Genomic DNA, 19239 nt, shown 5'->3' with positions numbered 1-19239 from the left:
GATGTTAAAGAAAATGTTGCCTAGCAGTATAGGGATGAGTGTTATGCAGAATTATGCCTTTTGAGAGAAAACCAGATGTTTCCTCCTTATTGCTCATTTCACTTTATTTATTTTCAGTGCTGCAATGTTACTGCTTCTTTATTTGCGATGCTACGTAGTGTTAACTGTAATTTCAATTTAATAAAGTTATTATAAATCAAATTTAAAAAAATTGTGCTTTGTAATACTAGTTGTTTGTTTTCTCAAAAATTACTAGCGATTTGGTACTGTGATCCATTTTATTCTTCAGGCCAAAAACCAAATTTAATCATCAAATTTATCCCATAATTAAGCTGGAAGAATTTCAGTATGCTTCATTTTTCCCTTTGAGCAGAAATTGGGGCAAAATTCTTTACAAGCAATAATTTGAAAACAAAGCATTTCCTGAGTAATATTCATATGAATTTCTTTCTTTATTTTCTCTTTAGAACATGTGTTGATGACTTTCTTTACATTATTTCACAAGATATATATCCTGCATATGTACAATCTGTTTTATTATTAGGAAATTAAATTTATTGTATTTATATAGTGAATTACAAACACTACAGCACTGGTTATTAAATTTTTATTTATTTTTCAATTCAAATTGTTGCGTATAATTTTTGTGTATTTTTAAAAATAGAATTTTATGAAATATCGAAAAACATTAAAAAATTTTCATTTTGGGAGGATACAAACCAGCAGTTATAATGTTGAGTGGATAGTGGATTTTTTATACTTGTGTAGAGTTTGGGCAAAAAAAAAAAAAGAGAACTTAAGTTTGTTAGTAACTAAGCATTTGTGCATAATGAAATGCCATTATATAATATTTAGATCATTTTTATTTTATTTTTAATTTTTTTAATTTCATTAGTAAGATGTCTGTAATTTAAGCAAGTTTAATGAATGTATTGTAGATGCAAAGTGATCATTAAGTTGTGTTACTATAATATATATTATCTGCTCATCTGTTATGCCTGTAGGATCTCAGACTCAGGGTGTTACAGCAGCTGCAAAGCAGTCATCACAGCAATTGCATTCACAATCACGCCAACTATCTGCATCATCGCAGGTCGGATCTCAACAACAACAGCTGCAACAGCAACAGTCATCTCAGGAGCTACTTAGACCAGCACAAACTCAACAAACACCACATGTGCCATTCAGACAAAAACCATCTAATTGTGTTTCAGACCTTATTACGAAAAAGGTGCATTACATGTTGTATTCATGTTTGTGATAATTTAGCCCTGTTTATTGTAATCCAAAATATTGTAGTTTACAACCTGTAGCATTTTCAATGAAAAAATAGTAAGTCAAAGTGTATTAAATCTCTAAAGTTAGTGTTCTGTACTTATTTCTGAATATTCTATAGAGAATGTAAAACACAAGTAATCTTTTACAAGGTTTGATTGAAAAAATACGCAGAATCTTAAAATTTCCCTACTACATAAGTACAGTTGTCTAATTTTTTATTTATTTGTAGGTACACTTACTTGTCCCTGATGTATATTTACATTGGTAGCCAGCCGTATTGGATGGTTAGTTTATTGTTGTCTTTCAAAAAGGCTACGTGTGTTTTCGTGTGGTCAGTGATTTTTAACTTGTGGAAAAATTGTAACAAAGAATTACTGTTAATTTTGCCTTAAGAATGGAATAAAGTGTAACATTACATTGGAAATGTTGAATGTTGCTTTTGGAGATTCTTCTATGAATAAAATAAGCATTTACAAGTGGTACAAAAGGGCTGAGAAGTTGTTGAAGATGACAAGCGCCCTGGATGTCCCAGCTCATTAACAATGATGACAATGCCAAAAAAGTGAAGAAGGTGATTATAGACAATCGCCAAATCACTATCATCAGAGGTTGCTGATGATGTTGGCATATCATTTAGCTTTTCCCAAGCAATTTTTTCAGATGTTCTGGACATGAAGATTCATTCCAAAATTGCTAAATTTTGACCAAAAGCAGTGCCAAATGAACTTACTCAAGAGTTAAATGAAGTGAACAAAGATCCAGAACTGCTGAAATGGGTCTTAACGGGTGATGAAACATGGATGTATCGGTTTAACGTCGAAACTAAGGCCTGATCATCATAATGAAACATTCCTGAAGAGCCAAGACCAGAAAAAAATTAGTTGAGTTAAATCGAATGTGAGAAGTTCTGATCACTGTGTTCTTCAATTTTAGTGGCTTAGTGTATCATGAATTCTTGCCACCAGGTCGTATGGCCAATAAGGAGTATTACCTGAAAGTTCAACACCATTTGCATGAAGCAATCCAAAGAAAACACGTGGATTTGTGGCAAAATAATTTATGCCAATTGCTTCACGATAATGTACCTGCTCACACTTCACTGCTTGTACATGAACCTTTGGCCAAAAACAACATCGTTATGATGCCTCAACTTCTGTATTCACTGGACGTGACTCCCTGTGACTTCTTCCTATTCCCCAAGCTGAAAATCACTGTGCAAGGACAATGTTCTGCTAACATTGAAGAAAAACGTCAGAATCACTGAAGGAGCTAAATGCTATAACAAAAACTACATTTTGAAGATTGGGAAATGCGCTGGCACAAATATATTGTATCTGAAGGGGAGTACTTTGAAGATGACAAAATCAGTATTGAAGAAAAAATAAAGATTTTTTTTTTGAGAAAACTTAAATTTCTGGGTATTTTTTTGTCTTCAGTCATTTGACTGGCTTGATGCAGCTCTCCAAGATTCCCTATCTAGTGCTAGTTGTTTAATTTCGGTATACCCCCTACATCCTACATCCCTAACAATTTGTTTTACATACTCCAAACTTTGCCTGCCTGCATAAATTTTTCCTTCTACCTGTCCCTCCAATATTAAAACGACTATTCCAGGATGCCTTAATATGTGGCCTATAAGTCTGTGTCTTCTTTTAAATATATTTTTCCAAATGCTTCTTTCTTCATCTATTTGCCGCAACACCTCTTCATTTGTCACTTTATCCACCCATCTATTTTTTAACATTCTCCTATAGCACCACATTTCAAAAGCTTCTAATCTTTTCTTCTCAGATACTTCGATCGTCCAAGTTTCACTTCCATATAAAACGACACTCCAAACATATACTTTCAAAAATCTTTTCCTGACATTTAAATTAATTTTGGATGTAAACAAATTATATTTCTGACTGAAGGCTCGTTTCGCCTGTGCTATTTGGCATTTTATATTGCTCCTGCTTCATCCATCTTTAGTAATTCTACTTCCTAAATAACAAAATTCTTCTACCTTTATAATCTTTACTCCTCCTATTTTCACATTCAGTGGTCCATCTTTGTTATTTCTAATATATTTCATTGCTTTTGTTTTGTACTTGTTTATTTTCATGCGATAGTTCTTGCGTAGGACTTCGTCCATGTCATTCATTGTTTCTTCTAAAACCTTTTTACTCAGCTAGAATTACTATATCATCAGCAAATCGTAGCATCTTTATTTTTTCACCTTTTACTGTTACTCTGAATCTAAATTGTTCTTTAACATCATTAACTACTAGTTCTATGTAAAGATTAAAAAGTAACGGGGATAGGGAACATCCTTGTCGGACTCCCTTCTTATTACAGCTTCTTTCTTATGTTCTTCAATTATTACTGTTGCTGTATGGTTCCTGTAAATGCTAGCAATTGTTTTTCTATCTCTGTATTTGAACCCTAATTTTGTGAAAATGCTGAACATTTTATTCCAGTCTGCATTATCGAATACCTTTTCTAGGTCTATAAACGCCAAGTATGTTGGTTTGTTTTTCTTTAATCTTCCTTCTACTATTAATCTGAGGCCTAAAATTGCTTCCCTTTTCCCTATACTTTTCCTGAAACCAAATTGGTTTCTCCTAACACATCTTCTACTCTCCTCTCAATTCTTCTGTACAGAATTCTAGTTAAGATTTTTGATGCATGGCTAGTTAAGCTAATTGTTCTGTATTCTTCACATTTATCTGCTCCTGCTTTCTTTGGTATCATGACTATAACACTCTTTTTGAAGTCTGACAGAACTTCCCCTTTTTCATAAATATTACACACCAGTTTGTGTAATCTACAAACATCATATATTAAAAAAAATTAGGTTAAAAACGTGTTTCCAGTGTGGGCATTCTACTGGAATGGGCAGAATTGGGCTGGTTTGTTTTTTTTTCTACTTGGATGATTTAACATATAAGTTGTCAAGCATCATCAGACCCCAAACTTTAGTCTCCTCTTAGAAATCCTCATTTATCCCTTAATTGTGGAACTTTCTAAGGTTGTCTTGCAGAAAATAAGTTTGAAAGTCTGGTTGCTGCTTGATCACATTTGCAAGCCTTTCCAAACAGAATAAAAAAAATTTAGCTCGATCTCCAGTAGAAAGTCTACCAGATGAGAAATAGGTTTTGAGCTTGCATTTTATCTGTGGTAGGAAAGGAAAGAGGTGAGGTAAGGTATTAAAATTAAATTAACAAAATTCAAAGGAATATATTTAACTTTTATATTTTATGAATTACTAAAAATACAGCTTATACAAACAATGAGCAATAAAATATATAAAATCTGGCTTATAAAGGTAGGTACCTTAATTTGAGCTGTTTTAATTTTATAGATAGGTTTATAAAAAAAACACGTACGAGGTGTGATCATAAAATACGGTGAATAATTTTTTATTAAAAAAAGTAATAAGGTTACATAGAATTCGATTTAATCTTCTTCAAAGTACTGTCCTTGGCTAACAATGGACTTATCCCAACGTTGACTCCATGACTGGAGGCATTTCTGGAAGGCGTCTTTCGGAAGGGCTTTCAGCTGCTCGGTCATGGCCCTCTCAATGTCAGCAATGGTGTCAAAACATTTTCCTTTAAGCGCAGTTTTAATTTTTGGGAAGAGGCAAAAGCCGCATGGTGCTAAATCCGGTGAGTATGGCGGATGTGGACAGACAGGAACACTTTTTTCAGCCAAAAACTCGCGAATGAGAAGCAAGGTGTGACACGGCGCGTTGTCGTGGTGAAGAAGGAAGCCATTGTTCCATTTTTCTGGTCGCTTTCTTCGTACGTCGTTTCGCAAACGTTGCAGTACACCCTTATAAAATTCAGAGTTTACAGTTGTTCACCTTGGAACGAACTCTGATCGCACTATGCCCTCACTATCGAAAAAAACAACGAGCATGACCTTGATGTTGGATTTTGACTGACGTGCCTTTTTAGGGTGAGGAGATGAACTGGTTTTCCATTGGGAACTCTGCATTTTGGTCTCAGGGTCATAGCCATAGACCCAACTTTCATCTCCAGTTACAATTTTGGCCATGAAGACGATCCTTCAACTCCGTGCAAATTGACACACGATTTTCAAAATCCATGTTGTGCGACAGACACGATAAATACAACCTCACTCTAGCGGCTCTGGCAGCTGACTGGCAAGCTCGAACGTGTTACAACTTGTCCCTGCCTGTCTCAGTTGATCACGCTATTGGACAAATTACAGCATATGGATGTAGCGTCGGCAGTTGCCGCTATAAAAATTCATTCACCGTATTTTTTATCACACCTCGTATATGTACACCTAATCAAAACTTGTTAGTTTTTAGATTACTTTATTAAGAAATCATTAAAACAGAAAGATATGGCATTGTTTATATTTAAAGGAAAACACAATTTTTATATACAGGTTTTTCTGTTATATCTTAGTTGAATAAATGAGCATCATTTTTGAGATCATGAGCTTAATTTTTTGTTAATGCACAATATTTGAGCATGAACAAAATAAATCATAAAACATCAACCTTATCCTCATGAAATTTCAAATGGATTTGGTAACAGTTATTCTTTAAGAAATCTGATATCTGCATTTGTTCATTGTGTCAAATTTGTAAAATACAAATGTTATTATGATTTTTTAACTGTAATAAATGGTTCAGTAATAGAGATTTTTTTAAGCTGTCCCATTTATAAATTTGGTTGATTTAAAAGAAAAACTGAAGTTAATTAGAAATTTATTTTAAAATCTTCAGTCAAATGTTAATTTTGTTGTATTAACGTGAAGTGACTAACTCCTCATGCTGCAATCAGTGATGAAAGTTTAGAACTGCTTTTCTTGCATATCAACTACCCATTTTTTTAATTTCAGTATTGCAAATTTTTTTATGCTCTTTTAATTAATCATTTCTGTTAAATATTATATAGGATCATCATAAAAGAATGGTAAGGTTTAAGGCTTAAATTAAGTAAACACAAAAAGCTTACACTTAGACTTTTCAAATTTTCTATGTAAAATAGTTTTGTTACATTTTCAATAAATGTTAATAGGCATTTCTTCATCATCCAGTTGATGCCTGTTGACAAGGTAACATGTCTTCTGTTATGATTGTAATTGCTACCTTAATTCTTTCCTTTGAAGTGAGTCAGGTCATATAATTTTTGCTATAACAGTGCTTTTAATGAGCCCTCTGTAGAAAAATAGAGAGGTTCGATCTGGACTTCTTGGAGGCCAGAGTAGGAGTGCCTTTTATGCCTATTTATTTATTTCCAAGTTTTTCATTCAAAGCCCAGCTAACAAATGCACTAAGGTGTGGGTGTGCACAATTTTGTTAGAAATGGATTAGATATGCATCTGAGTTCATTGGATAAAGAAACCGATAGTCATTTAACATTCCTATTAGTAATCTTTTCATCAAAGAAAAAATACATGATTTTTCAATAAACTACAACAAACATTAACTTAGATATGTCGCATTGCTTTCTCAAAAATTATAATGTGGTTTTCAGAAATGCACATTGAACTAAATGTATTGGCTTCAGTTCAGCATCCCACAAACATACTTCTTTTTCTTGAAAATGAAATGTAGTAAATACATCTTCACAATAATGTAGACAGACTGCTGCAGTGGTTAAAATGGCTGTTGCACAACATTTTCGAAAGAGTATTACCAACATAATTTCTCAAAATGTACTTAATGGTTTGATCTAAGCTACTCAAACCCACCACTATTTATGATGATCCTGCATTTAGTACAATACAACATTTACTAAAATATGTCTGCTTATCAAATTCTTACAGCTAAATTTTTCTACATTACTGTAAATTGACAATGGATAACTATCATTTTATTACATTTAGTTTAATTTGTTCAAAATTTTTTTTCTTAGTGAACTTCTTCTTTTGAAGTTAAACTATTAAACAATTTACTTACTTATTATGTTTAAAAACATTTTTTTATATTTTATTTTAAATTACTCAGGTACACAGGTTGATCAATTTTATTGAATAGAGTTGAACTTTTTAGGTTTATTGTAAAAATTCTACACTTTCATTTAAATTACAGCCATATTAAATTATATAGGAAATATTTTATTTTTTTTTATTTTGATGTATTTATTTTCCTATCTTAATTTGAAAGTAGATGCTATTAAATATATTTTTAAAAATATAGAATTTGAGCTTTAATTTTACTTAATTATTGTAAATACTAGTTTGTTCAGTCGCTAATATATTGTTGATTTTTTAGGTGGTGCATGACATATCTGCTGCGCTGAACCGTAAAGTTGGAATCAAGGATAGCTGTAAGTTAGGAAAAAGGCCACGTGGCAGTGAACGAGATAAAACATTGATTTCAGTATCAGAGGCAATAAAACAGCAGTCTGTTGGTTCAGGTGTAGTTACGGTCAGTCGAGTGCAGGTAGGGACAAGTTTACCTGTTACCGAGCTAGATGTGAGCGAAAAGAAATTAAAGCAGCGTCTTTTAGAAGACGATGTACCTCCGGTTTCAAAACAAGAACAAGTTATAAAAAACGATGTGATGGTTATGAGTGTTGCAGCTAGTGTTAGTGAAGTGGTCAGAGTGACAGGGAATGGGGAAGACAGTCCTGCTGGAGGGGGAAATACCCAAGGTGAGGATTCAGGGATAGAATCGATGGATGCATTATCAGAAAAATCTCCTAATCAGGGAGAGAGTCCGTGTCGAAAAGACGATAAAGATAGTGGAAATGGAGGTGGTAGCAATATTGTGCCTTCCAATAATTCATCCGATAAACCACCCGATACAGAAGTGGATGGCATAGTCGGGAGTAATATGTGTGAAAACAATCATCGGACTAGTAAGTGTAATGATGATACAAGTAATAGTGTGAATGTGTTTGATAAATCAGAACATGATAGTGTGTCTAGTGCATTAGATAAACAAGAGTTAGGTTCTCCTACTCTTGAAGACCCGCAACCTATTAGAATAACTCCTGCTCTATATACATACTCTAATCCAGAAAAACATAGAGAGGAGACTCTTTCATCACCGTCACCTTCACCACCAGATGATGATGATCAACCCACTCTAGAAAGCCCTCCACCTACCATTGCACCTCGCAGTAAGAGAAAACGGAAACAGGAATTCGAAGAGCGACTAGATAATGATAAGACAATATCAGATGGCCCTGTCAGCGAAGATGCACACAAAGCAAAACCAGCTCTTGGTAAGTGTTTATTTTGTAACAAAGATTTATTATATCTATTTAAAAAATATCATTAGAAAAATAGATAAATTTGTTCATTAGAAAAATAGATATCGTAATGCATCCTTTTTCGATGGGATATAAAATCAGGCCAAAGTTGGAACATGTGACCAAATATCTTTACTAAATTTCAACTTTTCTGGTTAATAGATTTTCAAGATGTTAAATAAAAACCGTTTAGAGAATATTGAACTTCAGAATTTTAAATAACTTAATAAGTAAGTACTTTCATCATACAAAACTCTCAGTTCCATAGAAAACTGAACAAAAACTAAATAATTAAAATTAAAATTGCTCCTCCCCTCTTTAATTTTGTCCAAAACTTAAAGCCATCAATACCTCACAAGTAGACATCTTTTAGAACTTGTCGAATCAGTCTGAAGATATTAATCAAAATACAGGCCAACATATGTGTGTGTGTGTGTAATCTGGAAATTTTTGTATATTTGTTTTGTGTTTTTGGACTAAGGGAGGGTTTTAAAATGTTTATATTTGAAGAAACTTTAATACCTAAAAATGTGGCTGATCGCTGTGCTTTTTTTCTTTACAGCAGCAACAGTCAAAATAAAATTTTCACTTCACCTGCATGTTCTCAAATCATTTAAAAATTACCCCCTCTATTTTCTTTTAGATGAGCCTATCATTTCTATTGCTTAACAATAATGTATAAAATTTAATTGCATTATAAATTTTTTTTAAATCTGCTTTAATTTAACAGATTCACTCATCTATAACCTCCCTCACTACATGCTCGATAATTTTTTGAGAGACTTGTATGTTCCTTATGTGCTACTGTAATCTAAGTTGCTGTAGCCTAAGAATTTCAAATCATTAATCTGTAATTATCTGTATTTTATGACCATTATCTGTAATTATGCAATATTTCTTGCTTATTTTATGTATGAGAGGTGGATCAAAAAATAAGTTACACTCTTGCCGTGTTGTTGAACTGAAAGTGATATATAAATGTATTGTGTTGTTGTCTTCATACTCCCCCAGCAGCAATTCTGTATGACATTCAGTACATGTGTAGTGTCATCAATATGGCATTTCCTATAGAGGTTTCATCCAGCATAGAAGAACATGCAGCAGCCTGAGTTTTGTGGGCAAAAAATTAGTTGTTGTGGAATTCATCGCCAAATTGTTGAGGTATGTGGTGAGAATGCAATGTCATGCATGCCCCATGATCACAATATGTGCAAAATGTTCAGAAACAGAACAAATGTGAGTTACGGCAAAAATTCAAGTGGGAAATGTGGTCTCATCGGCCTTACAGCCCTGATCTAGCACCCTGCAACTACCACCTGTTTGGTCTTCTCAAGCAAGACCTGGAAGAGGAGCGTTTCGCTAATGATGATAAACTGAAGGATGGTTGAAGAAATTGAGCAAAACTTTTGAGTGTTATTGAAAAACATGTCTCAAGGTATAAAAAGTGTTGAGAAAAACTTTGTAATTATGTCGAAAAATAAATAAAAATATGTAGTTTTTTGTTTAATAAAAAAAAAAGGATTGCCATATAAATTTGTGTTTGTTTCATAGATGGGGTGTAACTTACTTTATGATCGTCCCTTGTATATATTATTAAATGGTCTAAAAATTTTAATGTGTAATGTTAAAAAGGGAGACACATCTGACCCTCAAGTGCTCAAAAGCAATTTATTCATAATTTTTACACCAGAAACTTCCGTGAGTAATATGTACCTTGTAGACAGTAAACTTCCTAATTTCATGAACTATTATTCCATGTATTGTATTATTTAACAAAATAATACATATATTTTAAACAATTTTGCTCTAAGAGCTTGAAAAAAAATTTCATTTCTTGCATTTTGTATTAGGTTTTGGGAATTTATTCTGCTAAGTTTATGTCTCCCTGTTTAAGTAATTTTTTTGTATTACCTGGTATATATTCATCTTTTGAATTTAAATGAGATTTAGATTACTGTTTGAAACTGCAAGAACAACCAGTTCTAAAACTGATATAGTATTTAGAATCCTTGCTATCTAAAAAGCAGTGTTTGGTCTTAGTTCATCAAATTTTGAGAAACTTCCTGATGTAAGAAATTGTTTAAAAAATCTCTGTGCTCTATCACGTTGCAGAACAAGTCTCAAAATTTATATTGCTCTTGCAGTTTCACGTCTTTCACGTGGCATTGCTTGATTAATTTTACAAATTTCAATGAGCAATTTTGAATGGCTTTGACAACTTGCTGTGATTTGCTCATGATTTTTCTAGTTAGGACTCTAAGATCCAGTTTTCTGTTAGGATATAAAATAATTTTTTATGACATCTGAACCAACTTAAGATAGTTTTCTGAAAAGATTTTTATGAAACAGAACTCAGCTCTTGTGTTTAAACATAATTGCTTCTTTTTTTTTCATCTTTTATGCCAAGTAGGATCACTTTAGTCAGCCCATTATCCAAGCCTTTGAAGGGACTGTTTGGTCTTGGCAGTTCTTCCAGTACTTTTTCATACATTCCAATCTCCATGCCCTTTCTGATGTTGAAATGTTCATGTTGTAAGTTTCTTATGAGTGTGAAGCAAATGTTTCTACTCTTGATTTTTTTTGTGTAATTTTATCTTGTCTGTAGTATCTTCTTGTTTAAGGTCAGATGCTGTCTTATTTCTCTGATCCATCTTCATCCTCTCTTGGTGTTTTTCAAGTCCAGCTGTTTCAGAAGTCTCAAATCTTGCATTCTCATGATGTGTCCAAATAATCCGACTCTCCTCTTACATATATTATCAGTGATTGGTTCTAACTCTGTACAAGACTTTGTCAGGCATGATATCCTCCACTACTCACCTTATGTTGATATAGGTTCTTCTAGTTCTTTATTAATTGTGCATAAAACTATTTATTTAGTTTCTACATCAGATGTTTGTGTAAGGGATGTTTGGTAGCTCCATGCAAAAATAAAGAACACACAAGTTATTGGGAAAAATCTTATTTATTTCTCAACATAATCCCCTTTCAAGTGTACCTGCTGACTAAGTGTATAGACATTTGTTGAAATGACAAGTTTTTTGATTCCATCATTATGATTTAGCTAAATCTTCAAAATAGAGGCAGGTGTTTCAACAACTTTCATTTTGCATAAATCACTTTCCAGCAAGCCTCTTCATATTTGGAGAAAATAATATTCCAAAGGTGCTGTCAGGCTACTAGGGGATGTGGAAAGATTTTGTAGTGTAATTCAGTTTTATTATTGCAGTTGTAGAAGTGTAAACCAGTATCTTGTCTTAGTGAAAAAGAACCTTTGTTTTCATCAAATGTGTTTGCTTTTTTTTTATTTACTCATTTACATGATCCAGCAAAAGTGCATAATATTACCTGGATACCATTTTACCATTCTTCAGAAAGTCAATGAAGATTATGGATACAAGCATCTCAAAAGACATGTTAATCACCTTTCCTCCTGAAAGAATGGTTTTTCACCTTCTTTAGTCTAAGTTTCCCAACCGAAGACACTGTTTTAAGTTGGTATTTGTGTATCCTAGTTTCTTTGACTGTTGTTGAAATAGCCCCAAACCGTGCTTAGAAATGTTTACTTGTTCATACTTTTAATCAATCAGCAGGTAAGGCACCCAGCTTGTGCACAGTTTTTACATAGTATATGTGTTTGTACACATTTATTATGTACATGTGCATTTGTGTAGAATATGATGCACCTATTCATTTGATCAATCCAATCTCACACACCTTCAATCTTCTATCCTCCACCACATCATGGATATTTTTCAATATTCTTTGCAGTTGTAACCTCAACAGGATGTCCAGAACATTGAGCATAGTTGCATTATGCTCATATACCCGCTTGAACTTTTCTTAAGTGGAGCTGAATACTATAATATTTATTCAGCTTTAATTTTAGTTTCTTATGAGATTTGTTCTTTTCAAAGAGTAATATTTAATGATCTCATAAAATTCTCTTTCATCCATTTTTCACAATCGCATATTTGATATAACTGCCAACCACAAAATTACGAATGTATCTGACTGAAACATGGTGTAGTTAAGATGCAGGAAACTATGAATAACTTCAATATTGTATTATGAGTGCCATCTCCTGATTGGTCAAACTTATCAAACATCTCACATAAGGTGAACCATAACAAAAAGCTTGATACAAAAGCATTCTATCAGTAATCCCTACATTTAATATTATTAGCAATACTTGCTAGTTTTGTAATTTATTTTGTTGTAATGATATACAAAATCTACAATCTGTGTAATCTTATATTCGATGTTAGCCTGCTGATATTTAACATCAGCCATTAATATGATCATATGTTGGCACTTTCAGCACCATGTAATATTGGAAATTATTGTCTACTGAACATAGAAAAAATGTATGAGTACTTAACATAACTCTAACCATTCCTAAAACATCCACATTGTGCCTCAAGCAGAATTATAAAGACTTTAGGCATTATAGGGGAAAATTTTTTAATTTTGTTAGAATTAAGGTTATATTATCTTTAAATGAATATTATTTTTCAATTTATTTAAAGTTGCAGTTTGCCAACTTTTAATTTATGTGCTTGCAGTGTATTATTTTCTTTATTGTTTTTTGTTAAGTTATTGCTTTTCTCATTTAGTAATTTTGTTTATAGATAATGTACTTTGTTGTATTGGAAGAGGATCTCGTGGCAGTAGCGGGGTATCCAACAACTCTGGAGGTAAATCACTTCTTGAACAGCTCCTGATAGAAATACCTTCTGAAAATACAGTTGATATTAGAAGAACCGATAGAGTTAGCACTAGAAATGCAACAAGATCACAGCACAGGTATGTAGATGGGAAACATTAAATATTTAATGTCAATTTTTAATACTTTAGAAATTTAATGTTAACAAACTACATTTTAATTGAAGTTAAATGTGTGTTAGTCTTGAGTTCTTTGGTCATATGAAGACTGACAGTAAAAATAAAAGTCTGCGTTGAAAATCATCTCAATGCGTAACAGTTCTATATTGTTTCAGGATTTTCATTTTTTTTAATGCGAGTTATTCAATGCCATCTATACATTTAAATTTTATTATCGCAATCAAATCATCCAGTCTCAAATCCTTGGGTAACATCAGATTTGAAAAGACTCTTATAACTATTCTTTTATTTTCTGGGTTAATCTTTCACTACTAACAATAATCTTTATAAATGTTTTAAAAGTTTCTTCTAATTGTTATTAGTTATTTTTTTATAAAATTTTGTTTGAAGATCTGCTTGTGCTGACTTGCTTTTTGATATCTGTTAATCTTCAGTAACTCTACTACTGACTTGTAAAGTTCTGGTATATAATGTTTACCTATTATTATAACTGGCTAAGTTAAAAAAGCATAAACACATGGATGCGCAGAAACTTGATTGGGAGTGGCATGTGAAGAGGTTTGGGCAATGCTAGTAAGGTAGGTAGGATAGAAAAGTGCATTCAAGGACTGAAAAGAAGCGAAAGGACTGACTGGAAGCGGGAATTCAGTTGCATTCATTTAGTTGACCCGTAGATTGTTACCAGCATTTATAATCAGTATTTTTCAATACTAATGTTTTATAAACAGTTTTTTCAAACTAATTTTGTTTCAATAACAGAATTTTTAATACTTAATCTTCCAATGCCTCATCCAAGATGCAAGCGTAGATTAGGAAGGAATACCTATAAAAAGCCAAAGCCAATGCATAATAACGAATGTCGACAGCAAAATAGTCAAAGAAAATCCAGCAATGGTATGTGCACAAATTCAAGTTTGCGTAGCAGACCTTTGTGGAGTATCTGTTCATATTATGAGTAAAGTAATAACAGAATCAAATAAACTGGGAGAAAATGAGAAATTTAGTACACCAGGTAAAACTCGTAATAGAATGAGAATGAAAATTAACATCGACAACTTATAAGATGCACGTTACGAATATCATATATAACATAAAGCCCTGCCGACATTAAAAAAGTTTGCTTTAAAAACTGAACACAAGATTTGCAGATGAATTGCAGTTTTGAAACTCTGAGGAAAAGTTTGGGAAATATGAGTTTTAGATGGAAGAAAACTGAAGGTAACAGGAAACTTTTAGAAGAAAAATAAGATATACGTGTTAGACGAGTAAATTTATTTAACCTTTTCAAATCATGTAAGCCTTGGAACTGGTTATGTGCGGCATCAGTTTTAAAACGCTGTTACAAAATCATTTTATATGGGATCTAAGTCGGTTATTTTTTTTTATATTCACAAAGGAATCAGTTTTATTCAAAAATTTGAACGTTTATACGATATAAAATGTTTTATTTAGACTAGAAAGAATATTACCATTTTTTTCTCAGAAATGTGCTTGTGTATGTGTGTGTGTGTGTGTGTGTGAGACTTGTGTATTATAATTGCTATGAGGATTACGGATTTATTTATTATTTACAAAAATAGCTTATCTTACTAGCAACATATCGATGTATTGAAACACATAATAAATTATGATATACAGAACACAAAAAAAAAGGAATTTGTGGTCATAAATACGACACTTTTACTTGAGGTCTATAAATATCTTTTCTGACAAATGATATCGGTAAACATGTAACACACATCCATTCGTAATGAATAACAGTATACAGTAAAAATGGTTTCTTGTCAATCTGAATAGCCTTTTGAGTGGTGGGGATTTTTATAAAATGTAGTTTTCTGAATCTACTTTCACTACTTATACTAACATATGTTACTAACTGTGATTTATGACATGGGTTTTTCACCATATTTTGCCCAATTTTCAACCAATTTGCCTGAAAGTATCGTTTTTAAAATCAGCAAACTATGTTTCATAAACACAAAGAAAAAAAAATTTCACTAATAAAAAACGCGGTAGAAATGCGCAAAAAAATTCTGCATTTAAATTATCGTAATTTTTGTACTGTTTCAATTTTTTTTTGTTACAGGCATAAAAAATATCCAATCGTAATGGTTTTTTTTGTCAGAATCTATTAAATTTCTTTAATATACTGTAATTTTTTGAAATTTTTTTCACAACAGGTAGCATAAGACTATAAAGGGAGCCAATCAGATACCAACATATTTTTACGGAGTACTAATCAACCGCGGATCATTGTGATGGGAAAAAGTTAAAGAAAATGAGCATTTATAGACCAGAACAGAGACCAGTAAATTCTTCAGATGAATCTTATTCACTCGACACACAGGAAAAGTTATGGTTGGATCGATGGCTCAAGTAAAGGTTCTAAAACACCTTGTATGCAAAAGATCGAAACTAATATTGGTTCACGCTGGCAGTGAAGCAGGAGAAATTCAAAATGCTCTTTTAATTTTTACATCAGGTCAAAAAAAAAAGGACATTACCAGAACAACATGAATGCTGATAATTACGAAAAATGGCTGAGAACGAAGCTAATCCCAAATCTTCCACGTCGATCGGTTTTGGTAATCGATAATGCTATGTACCACATCGTAAAGTTACACAAGGTGCCAAATTCAAACATCAAAACACATGAATTGGTAGAGTGGCTTCAAGACAGAAATATTCCGTGCTCAACAGATATGTTAAAAACAGAACTGTACAAATTAGTGCGAATTAATAAGCCCCGATGTGAAGAGTACTACTTCGATAAAATATTGCAGGATCACTGTCACAACATAATAAGATTGCCACCCTACCATCCTGAAATTAACATGATTGAGTTGTTTTGGGCAAAAATATAAAAAGTCAGGTAGCGGACAAAAATGTCTCCAGTCTGAAAATTATATAAATGATATAAAAGAAATTGCTGAGAAAAATTTTCCAAACTTCCAGCAGAATATGTTGCAAACATCCACTAACAATAAAAGAAATTATTATGAAACAGATCGAGTTGTAAACTGAAAGGTTTACAATTTGCATTAATAATAGTGGTAGTGAAAGTAGTAATGAGAGCGCCAATAAATCATCAAGCAAGGATGATATAGATAATGCAAGATCTGATGATATGGATGGGATTGAGCCGCTTTATTAAAAAACCCTTATCTGTCCTAATTTACTATCTCTTTCTGTTAGTTAAATTAAAAAAAACTTGTAAAGAGTAAATGAAATTTTAAAAAGTAATAAATATTGTAATTGTAAAACTAAAAAAAATTAGCAGATTAAACGAACAATAGATATGACAAAAGAGAAATTTTCAGATGCTATGTATCCATGAGCATTCAGTGTGCTGTTGAGCATATACACATACACACAATACATACTTGCATGTGTGCGAGTGTGTCCAGTACTCCATTCCTCCCACCGGTGCATACCGGTGGGAGGAATCCCCACCCCGCACATTGACTTCTATGTTTACACTTTCTTAAATTTCAATATTTATACTATTACCTTTTTCTTGCTATCATGGATAGGCATTAAAGCTGTACCAACTTTAAGCAGAAATCATAACCACCTCTTCAGCAGTCTCCCCCATATCCAGGATAGACAAAAAAACTGGTGAACTGGTCAACAGTCTAGAAGCCGAGTATGGAAAATATTTCCAACAACGTAGATGGTGGAAGACCCTAGGTGAGTCTCTGAATGAAGAGCAAGTCCAGGAGCTCCTAAAAGCAATGTTTTATAGGTCTTACTCTATAAAACATTGGTAGTGCTTTTAGAGAATCTCTTTTCTTACAGTCTTTAACCTGAAACCTATTATTACTACAAGGGTAGATCCAGAAATAAGGTTCCCATCAATTTTACAAATAGACAGCATTGTTCATTATCATAGAAATTTACATCGTTGAAAAGAAGAAACTTTGCTCTATTTTTCTACATAATCGCCATCTTTTTCTACACATTTTTGTAGATGGTGCTCCAATTACTGTATCCCAATGTTGTGGAACTCTGCCGCCAACCCATTGAGGAAGCATTTCACCTCTTCTTTGACTTCATCATCACTCCTGAAGCGTTAGCCATTCAAGTGTTCCTTTAACTTGCTGAACAAGTGATAATCACTAGGCATGAGGTCCAGACTGTAAGGTGGGTGGGGCATGACAGTTCACCCAAAGTGTGTCAAAAGTTCCTGGGTTTGACGGGAGACGTAAGGCAGCATTACACTGGCTGTGAGTCGTCCTTGCTGGCAGTTCTGGATAGCTCGCCTGAGTTTTCTTAGTGTTGCACAATAACTGTCTGAGTTAATTGTTGTCCCAGGTTCCATGAAATCGATCAGCAGTATCCCCTTATGATCCCAAAAAACACTGGCCATGACTTTGCCAGCAGAAGGAGTTTTTAAACTTCTTTGCTAATGTTGACCCTGAGTGACGCCACTGTTTGGATTTTTGTTTCGTTTCAGGAGTGAAATGAAACACCCACGTTTCATCTCTCTTAACAATGGAGTCCAACAATCCTTCCTTATCTTTTTGACACTTTTGAAGAAACTGGCGAGCACAGTCAAGGCAGTTCTCCTTGAGTTCTGATGTCAATAGCCACGGTACCCATCAAACACAACACTTGTGATACCCCAATTTTTCAGTCAAAGTTTTTTCCACTGTACCGTAGGAACTCCCAAGAATCCAAGCAACAAGTTCACAGATGGTGATCCTCATGTTTTGAAGCACTTCGCATTGGACCATCTCGATAAACGCCTCCGAAACTGACGGTCTTCCACTCTATTCTTCATCGTGGACTTCCTTCCGACTGGCACTAAACTCCCTGCACCACTTTCGGATGTGTTGAACGGACATACACTTGTCGCCATACACCTCTGTCAACTGACGATGAATATCCATGGATAGAGTCCCTTTGGCATGCAAAAAGCAAATTACAGAACGAATCTCGCACTTAGCGGGTTCAACAAGTGGAACCTCCATCTCAGACGGCTGCTGAGCTAAGACTGAGTGGTGCAGTGAAGCACGGCCAGGTGGAATCGAGAGTGGAGGAATAGCCACGCACAGCAGTGTTGCCGGATTTCACCTCGCACCTTCCCATGCGACTGGAGCTCTTTGGGAACCTTACTTCTGAATCGATCCTCGTATTATATTTACATTAATTTCTCATTCTTTGATATATTTTTTCTCATTCATTTATTTCATACTTTGATTTACTTTGAAACAGAATTTCTCTTAGCAGTGAACCAGTGCTCTTCAGTATTTCTTGCAACCAAAGTAATTACTTTAGTCACAAATTTTTAAATTTTAAATTGTCTTAAATTTTTTCAGTCTTTCTAAATTTGAGACTGAATTTTTTAAAATTTGTTAAACTTTTTAATTTCTTACTTCTCTTAAATAACATATATAGTATTTATATCTTCAGAATTGTCAATAAGCCATGTGATTCATTTGTAATAATACATGATGGTAATCTGTTTTATTCTTGTCATTTTATATTACAGCTTTATTAAATTCTGGTCACAAAATTGATTTCCTTTGTGATTTTCGTTTAGCGACCTTTTCTGTTTCCTTCTTCAGACATCATAATTTTTTCTCTACAAATACCCTTTGAGTGTATTTCTGTCATACTCTCATTTTCTTTTCGTCTGCATCTTTTGTATTAATACATTTAGCAATAATTTTCTTACATGGATATTTGCCTTTCCAATAGTCATTTAATATTGCTGGAGCTTTAATGAGACAAATAATAATTTCCCAGACATTAACAACCACTGCTTGATTCCCAGAAAAAAAAACTAATAATATTTTTGAAAACAAGTAATAAACTAAAAAAAATGGATTGCTCCAAAATATACCAAAAGCATAATTATGAATAATTTACTTGGGAAAGCAATTCGTTAATT

General features: G+C 33.1%; 1 protein-coding gene across 1 annotated transcript in view; it reads left to right on the top strand.

The window, feature by feature from the left end:
- LOC142334455 (uncharacterized) overlaps nucleotides 1-19239 on the top strand; it is a 101907-nt gene that overhangs the window by 59777 nt on the left and 22891 nt on the right. The window contains exons 6-8 of the mRNA XM_075382480.1: nucleotides 1005-1231; nucleotides 7517-8474; nucleotides 13130-13304. Coding sequence (XP_075238595.1) covers nucleotides 1005-1231; nucleotides 7517-8474; nucleotides 13130-13304 — 1360 coding nt within the window. The remainder of the gene's footprint in view (nucleotides 1-1004; nucleotides 1232-7516; nucleotides 8475-13129; nucleotides 13305-19239) is intronic.

Source organism: Lycorma delicatula, chromosome 1, assembly GCF_047948215.1.
Source record: "Lycorma delicatula isolate Av1 chromosome 1, ASM4794821v1, whole genome shotgun sequence".
NCBI lineage: Eukaryota > Metazoa > Arthropoda > Insecta > Hemiptera > Fulgoridae > Lycorma > Lycorma delicatula.
Note: the sequence above shows the minus strand (reverse complement) of the source record. Positions and strands in the feature narration are given on the sequence as shown.